The 8,020-nt window shown below is 35.7% G+C and overlaps 1 protein-coding gene across 1 annotated transcript in view; it reads right to left on the bottom strand.

Annotated features, from left to right (window-relative positions):
* LOC113676421 (periodic tryptophan protein 1 homolog) overlaps positions 1 to 8,017 on the bottom strand; it is a 14,500-nt gene extending 6,483 nt beyond the window's left edge. Inside the window, exons 1-14 of the mRNA XM_027193073.2 lie at positions 7,449 to 8,017; positions 6,091 to 6,149; positions 5,697 to 5,872; positions 5,456 to 5,541; positions 4,650 to 4,752; positions 4,240 to 4,350; positions 3,431 to 3,549; positions 2,879 to 2,946; positions 2,700 to 2,796; positions 2,125 to 2,186; positions 1,797 to 1,830; positions 1,485 to 1,562; positions 956 to 1,046; positions 205 to 284 (exon numbers count right to left, since the gene is read on the bottom strand). Coding sequence (XP_027048874.2) covers positions 205 to 284; positions 956 to 1,046; positions 1,485 to 1,562; positions 1,797 to 1,830; positions 2,125 to 2,186; positions 2,700 to 2,796; positions 2,879 to 2,946; positions 3,431 to 3,549; positions 4,240 to 4,350; positions 4,650 to 4,752; positions 5,456 to 5,541; positions 5,697 to 5,872; positions 6,091 to 6,149; positions 7,449 to 7,505 — 1,221 coding nt within the window. The 5' untranslated portion in view covers positions 7,506 to 8,017. The remainder of the gene's footprint in view (positions 1 to 204; positions 285 to 955; positions 1,047 to 1,484; positions 1,563 to 1,796; positions 1,831 to 2,124; positions 2,187 to 2,699; positions 2,797 to 2,878; positions 2,947 to 3,430; positions 3,550 to 4,239; positions 4,351 to 4,649; positions 4,753 to 5,455; positions 5,542 to 5,696; positions 5,873 to 6,090; positions 6,150 to 7,448) is intronic.
* Positions 8,018 to 8,020: the final 3 nt, after the last annotated feature.

The raw sequence follows: 8,020 nt of genomic DNA, 5'->3' as shown, positions 1-8,020 counted from the left end.
TCGCATGACTTTGTATTCCAAAAATGTTTCATTTTTAATCAATAATTACTTTAGTTAATTCCTTTGAATGTTATTTATTGCCAAGCGTCCTTCAAATGAACTTTTGGCTCTGAGGTAACTAATGGGGATAAAATATTGCGATCTACAATTGCAAGCAAATCTAAATCGCGAAACAAACCAATTAACTCTCACTTATCACCCGACCTGTATGTCCCAGACTTTGACAGTCTCATCAGCTGACGCAGTGACAAGACATCCGGGTACCTGGCTGCTTAGTGCGAGACCTTGAAACGCAATGAGAAAGAATATAAATTGCTCAAATGAGTGACTTTGCATGTAGAGTTTGTTCAAATACAACACATATCAATTGGGCGTAGTAAAAAATAACAAATGATTTGAAAAACATCTCAAGCAGCCAATGAAAAGTCAAGTAACACTCCAAAACGCAAACCAGTAACGCAGGTAAACACGGTAGCGGGACTGGGACTGAGGATCAGTCATTAATTATCGCCAGGGGAGGGGATGGGGAAGGGGTTGGAGGATCCATTTTGGGGGGAGGAACACATGATTTTCAAGGGAACAGAGGGAGAATCAGTCGTCGCTAACAGAATATAAAGGGAACTGTAGTAAATTGACTGCCAAAGAGGGGGGATCGTTTCAATACTACAAAGCCTTAGGGATGGTTTGGTAAATTTTATTGTGACAAAACCAAAATCCAACGATCCCCTCGGGGAGGGGGGGAGGAATAATGACCAGTCCCCTAGTTTTGTCTTTGATTTTGACTACAAACATCAAAGTTTGCTATCAAAGTAGTTAAACAAGTCTACAGACCCTGACCGCTAAAAGCGCAAAACAGGAAAACTGCTTTTGTTTTCAACAAAAAGGCCTAGAAATTGCTACAGGATAACATCTCTCATCGTGTCATAGTAATTTTACAGAACCATGAGTACTTCACCTGGTATCGCATTATCATGCGCTTTGAGAGTAAACACTGGGCCGTCCGCCCTGACGTCACAGCAAAACACGTGACCGTCTTCCGTACTGATCTGTACAAACACCATGATACCGATTAAGTAGAACAAGGAAATTGTGGAAATTGTTTAGACTGTTCTGTTAGTCTGAGCGCAATAGTATCTCAGAGAAAAAGAAGGCGGGAGGACAAGGCGGCTTCTACGTAACACATTCCCAAACCTCGCCTTTGTTTGCTTTGTGCTACCAAGTCGCCCTGTCTAGTAACTGAGAGTCTGGAAAAATTGACAGCTAGCTCGTACTACTCGAGAACACGACAACAACCTCAGAACAGAGCGCAATGCTAAAGAAGCAACTCTTAAAGTACTCATTATTTGCGCTATCAGTTTCAGTCTTGAGAATATGGCGTGAAAAATTACACGTGATAAGGAAAACTAGGTTATGATTCAAGTAGTGTAGCTCACAAAGAACCCTTTGGTATGATACAATATCTACGAAATTGTAAGGTTACTTACTAAAAAATTGTACGGTGAGAAATGATTCCACAGAACTCTTTCCACCTCCGCACCAAATTTCCAAGATTTAATGTTACTCTGGGAAAAGAAATAGTTTCTCAATATTAAGAGAAAACCTTCCGTAAGTTGCAAAGTTTGGTTTATTTTAAACAAATGGCTCTAAGAAAAAGTCCTTCCTTTTGCTATGAAGATCGTCTTTCTGAGTTATCCAAGCTGTACTTCCGCCTCAGATTCTTTCGAAAAGGTGAATGACAGGAGTTCCCAACAACACCAATGAAACTATACCAACTGTAGGTCTATGGCAGAACTTACCTCAGGACTTCTGCAGTCAACCACTTTGGCCTTTCTGTGAACACAAGAGCACCAAATAATTTATTTACCAACATGAAAGCCTCTCTGGTAATTGATAAATTGTACTACAAGTAATGTACATTATCTCTCATGTACAATCACTATTTTGGCTTTCTCTCAGCTACTTATTCCAGAAGAAACTGTGCAACATAACAATGACATGACAAACATACACACTAGTACTAGAAAACGTGCTAACTGGTACATGCACCAGAGGAAATCACGACTTATCCCCACTCTTTAAATTCAATCCTTTAAAACTCTGAACGTTCCATGAGATAATACTCACTTATCAAAGGAACCTGTAAGTAATGATTGTGACTCATATGGATGCCACTGTAATGACTGCACCTACATGTACAACAAAATAGTCACATGTTATTGTAACACATTTGAATGGAAGAGTTTTCAGCAACATATTGGTTTAGGAGGTGACTGCAAAAGAATTGAAGCCTATATACATAAACATGTGAGCAAGGCAGCAAATCAGTGAAAGAGGTGAATGCAAATAAATAACACCATGCAAAAATGTTTCAATTTTCTTCCTCTACAAACCAAAATTCCATATTCTGACTAATTTTCATTATCTAACTATTTCCTAGCAATCCTCCATGTTACTTGAATAAACAAATGTATGGACACCAAGAAATCAACGTTCACACTAACTCAAAACTATCCAGTGATTGTCCCAAACTATTTTCAAGCAAAGTCAAATATTTTTTCACAGCAAAGTCAATTGACCAGCAACTACATTTCATGTAAAATCCACAAATTAAAAAATCTGATCACCACTTTAACTGATATTCTCCTCATCAATAGTCCACTCTGGTTTGTACAGTAATTTATGACAAGAAAACATCTAACCTTGTCTTTGTGATGTCTCAATGCATGGACAGGTTTTGGCTGGGAGAGGTCCCACAAAATAGCAGAGTGATCAGCCGAGGCACTGGCCAAAACATTCCTACAGCATTCAAGTTGAAAATCACATTTTTAGAAATAGCTTTCACAACAAAAGCATCAAGTTTAATTTCCGTTGTGTATACCTTACAAGATGATTCCAAGATAAGTCAAGAACTGCATCAGAGTGTCCTTCCTCCGAATTTCTTGATTTCTAGTATAAAGTGGACAGACATATTTTGTCACATACACTAAGCATTTTACCCTGAATTAGTCAGTGGCTCTTCTCATAATGTTGCTGGACTGTTAGCACTCTGTTTTCTTGCAAGATTTGCATTGAACAAGTACATTTTACAAAACACAACAATGCCTCTGTTAGGAAGAGACTAAATCCTTGCAAATTTTGAGTACAAATTAGACTCTGTTTCTCTCAATACAGTTGCTAAGAAGTTCAAACAGTTAAGAAAGCTTAATACAAACAATTTCGTGTAACAAGAAAACCAAACTCTATGAAATGTCTCTACAACAAGTTTACAAAAAAAATAAAATAAAATAAACCTAGTCCATAAATTCAAGATTAATAAACATTTCAAAACTTCCATAAATGGTTCGATTATTCCTGTTGGTGATTGCTAACATCACTTCATTATGTTTTAATTCTAATAATCAATAATCAGCTCTTGACAATGACTCCTGACCTTCTTTGACTTTTTCCGTTTTCTCCTTCCCAGTGAAACCACAGGTTCCATGGTATCAACCAGGTCAATATCCCAGATATCTATATAAGGTTCCATTGTTCCGACAGCAACAAAGTTTGCTACAGGAGGACAACACTGATTAGTGGGTTGAAGCTTAATTAATAGGTTTCCTGACAACAACTTGCAAACAGCAATTATGAACTTTAACTTCATCCACTTTTCCTTTGAGCCTTAAATCAACCCCATAGGAAAAGGGCAATGAACTTTTATTTACAGATAAACTCACAAAAAAAAATTTTGTCAAAAAATGGCTGAAAGCAGATGATGAGAGATTCAATTTTTGCAGTTCACTGTAATTTTCATGTTTTATCTCTTAATTAATTATATGAGATTATAAAAACAAACAACCACTTACATATGGGTAAACTGTAGTTCACTGATCATTTTAGAATTTAGACAACGCCTCTTTTCTAAAGCTTAGCACATTCTCTACATTTTTTTTTTTTCGAGAAAGCAAGTAATGATGCATTTCTAGTTAAGCCAAAGAAGTTGAAACTTCTCAGCAAAATCAGTGAACATACAGTACCATTCAAAAACAGTTGACAGTCTTGACTCAAAAATCAATCCTCAATACTCAAAATTATCGAGCATTGAGGACCAAGGATCAAGAACCCAGGCTGGAGTATTGAGTAACAAGAATTGAAGATCAAGAATTGAGGATCAAGTTGCTTCAAGAACTTTTTGAGGATCTTGAAATATTGTACTTTTGAGAAAACAATTTCTTTCGCATGCCTTCATGACACATGTACCTGGCTTGTTGGTATCTTCAGGATCATAGTCCAACCATTCAATAGTGAGAGGAAATGCCTCAAGTATAATATCATGATGAACATACTGACTTCCCTCCTCCTCATTAAAAACTGGGAGAAAACACAAACCCAAATTAAAACACTTTTAAAGGATGAATATAGATGACATTGAATGGAATTGATGTATGAACAAATAAATAATTATTGCAAAAATATACAAATGAATGCTAAAAATAATATTATAACAGACCAAGAAATAAAAATTGAAAGAAAAAAAATCAAAGGAAATATGAATTTCTAAGTAAAAAAATAGACTGATTTGGTTAAATATTATTTTAAAATGTAAAGGAGGAAAAACAGATAAAAGTTAAAAGAAACACAAGCAAAATTTTTGCAGTAACAGTTATCACCTGAAATCTCTAGAGAACTTAAGTCTTCATCCACATGCCCAGCAACTAATAAATTGTCATCTGGTTTAATATTAAAATCTTCCTCTTCATCTTCATCCCGATCCTTTGAATGCAACAGAGATAAAGTTATTAAAAACCTTGATGAAGAAAAAAAATTGATGAAAATACTGATTACATACCTACCCCAGACCTTACAAAATTTGTGTTGTCAATTACCCACCACTACTGAGATGATTAAGAACAAGTGATGCTATTAACCCAACTACAGAAATATCAACAGATCAACGTTGTCAACTTCAATCACAAGATCATTTCATTCAGTTCAAAATATGAACTGCAGAGGCTTAAAAATCAATGTAATAAACTCAACCAGAATTTAATACAAGTTCCTTACTTATATTGCATTTCCTGATTTGGATACTCAATGCCTTAATTCATTTAATCTCCTCAAATAAGTTTAAAACAAATGTAATTGTATCTTTGGTGATACTGTATAATTTACCTAAAATTGTTTTTTAGTATGTTATATCCCAAGTGTTATTACCTGTTTTTTAGGTGAACAAGCAAATGTTTGGCAAGTAAAAGCAACTAAAGTTAGGTGTGAATTGATATAGTACTAGCAACCACCACCACCAAATGGACTTATCTCCCACCATGCCTGGGTTTTTACATACAATTTGCCAATTGAGCCTCTGTCTCCATGTTTACTTCAAACACTATTACGAAAACTGTGTAATAAATGAGTGCACATAACTGGAGAAACTAATTTAATAAATGTCTAAACCAGTTATAGAATTTTGACTCACTGGATCTGCCAGAGTAATATAGGGATCATCCTTGTTTGAAGCAAAGTATGTTACACCAGCCATTCCTGCCCCAGACATTAACTCCCCTAAGAAAAAGCAAAGCATTCAACTGATATAAATGTCAGTTCATGTTATAATCAGGTGGCTTATTGAGACTAAATCTAAAAATCATAGTATGATTCTCCTGAAATACTAAAAAAAGGCTCTCATGAGGCAAAGCAAGAATTTCTATATCAATTACCTTCCACATCTTCATCACTGTCATAATGTGCTAGATCATACAAGTCTGAAATTTCTTCATCCTCATCATCCTTATCATCATCTCTGCTTTTCTTTGTTTTGTGCTTTGCCTTGCTGACCTCCTCATCCTGTTTCTCATCACTACCTTCTGTTCCATTCTCTTCTTCTTCTTTTTCTCTGAGGATAGAAAAGTTCAGGTTGAAAAATTAAACATGGGAAGCACTCAAGATCAATAATTGAAATTAACAATAACTTAAGAGATGCAGTAATATCAAAGGTATATTTTGTGACAATGCTTCAGTTTACTATTTTAATTGTTGGTGATGACTGCTGATGAAGGGAGAGGCAAAAAGTGTAGGTCTTTAAATATCCTTTAAAGATTGTACTAGAAGTACCTCAACTTTTCTTTAGCTTCATCTATGATCTCCTGAATTTCTTCTTTAGACAAGGCAACCTGACAAACAAAAATAATAGATGTTAAACTTTCAATGCAGCACATATTGTAGAAGTCCATCAATGATAAATAAATGAATCACTGATTTCTCCTACTCAGAGTCAGTAAGCAAATGCAAAGTCATGTTTGATGTTGGTATTAAGTTATTTAGTCATATATACATAAATCACATGTAAGAATGACTGTTTATAAATAAAGGGTAACAATAAAAAGCAAAGTTGATGTGTGAAGAAAGACTGATTTTAATGATAAGATTTCCCTACAATGGTTTTACATAACCTAATAACCAATAAATGTTTGGCTCCCAGTGAAAAAAAGAGTTTTTTTTCACTGACAATGTTCCCAAGGAGTTGATAACCTAAATTGGCCACCATAGAGTTAAAAGCTGACATTTCGTGTGTTAGCCCTTCATAGGAGTGATTGGAGGAACTGTGGGTTGTGTGTGTGTGTTTTGATGCAGAAAATGGAGGAACACTATTAGTTAAAAAGTTATACTTTCGTGAAACAGGAAGACTATTGGGTGACCGATTCCAAAAACACCCTTGCGACATTGAGAGAGACAACAAAAATGCATCCAAACCAATCACTAGACAGTGTTTAATCTACCAAACCAATCTAAGCAGCATATGGCAGCTTGCAGCCTTTACCTACATCTAGGCAGTTCAAAACACCTCAAAACTCCAGAACAAAAATTTATCTTTCAAATTGGCACACTTAATCCCTGAGGTATCAACAAATGCTTTTCATTTGATTAATTTATTCTTGTTTTCTCGTCACCATATTCCCACCAATAACTACTCTTTACCATGGCCAACTTACGTTATGAATTCAGTTGATAAAAATAAATTATCCCGTCAAAAAGAGAACAGTAACTGCATGAAAAAAATTTCTTGACGAGGGCTAGCACGTAAATTTGCCGTGGTTTCAAGGTACACGACCTCATCACAAGAGAATCAAAACTTAAAACTGCTGTTCCTTAAGGATGTGGTGAGTTCAGATCTATGGCCCATGAACCGTTTTCCTCTTATTGGAAAACGTATTGAAGTTGGCAGGTAAATAAAACTAACTTAATTACCTGTAAATGAACAGTTGAGCATCGACTGTAAAAAAGTTGACCAGATTCTACCGTTTGTGAATAGGAAAACCGAGTGGGTGCATATCCAGCAATGCAAACCAGGGTAATAAAACAATAACTAGATTCTCGTTAAAGTGATTCACCAACAAGAATGACCACAACCTTTTCCACAACGTGTCCAGCTATTATCACTTGGCAAATGAAGATAAATTGGAGATGCCTACCTTATCAGGGACTGCTTTCGCAGCTCCTCTCCTGATCCAGCCAACACAAGTTATCATTTTTCAGATCAACTTAGAATTTTTTGTAATCAAAGCATATTTAGAAATATTCCTCGCTGATCTTCAATGAGTACATCGTGTTTGAGCTGTTTCTTGCAAGGCTTTACATGCTGATGAACGCGAACGATTGGGTACTAATAGATATCACTGCTGACCAAAATGATCATTGAAGACGAATGATCATTGATTGGCGAGGGTCGGGAGGGTAAGAGAGTAGTAAACTAAGAAATTACCTCATTTTGAAAAGATTTAGACAGAAACTGTCTCTGTAAGGAAATAAATATGATTCTGATCTATGTGTTCTTAACTTATGGAGGAAATCGTACTTTTTCATTTGTATCTAAGTCTTAACATTTCCACTTTTGTGGCGATTCGATCTATTCACTCAGAGGGCGCAGCAGAGATGGGCTAAGGAAATCTTGTCTTTCCAGGAATGAGGAAATATCTAAACCTCAACAATAAAAAAGCAGCTTTTTCCTTATTTTATGCTTGCTTTTGTTTCGTCACCAGCTTTG

The sequence above is a fragment of the Pocillopora damicornis genome, chromosome 2, assembly GCF_964200805.1.
Source record: "Pocillopora damicornis chromosome 2, jaPocDami1.2, whole genome shotgun sequence".
NCBI classification, from domain to species: domain Eukaryota; kingdom Metazoa; phylum Cnidaria; class Anthozoa; order Scleractinia; family Pocilloporidae; genus Pocillopora; species Pocillopora damicornis.
This window is presented reverse-complemented; position numbering and strand designations above follow the sequence as displayed.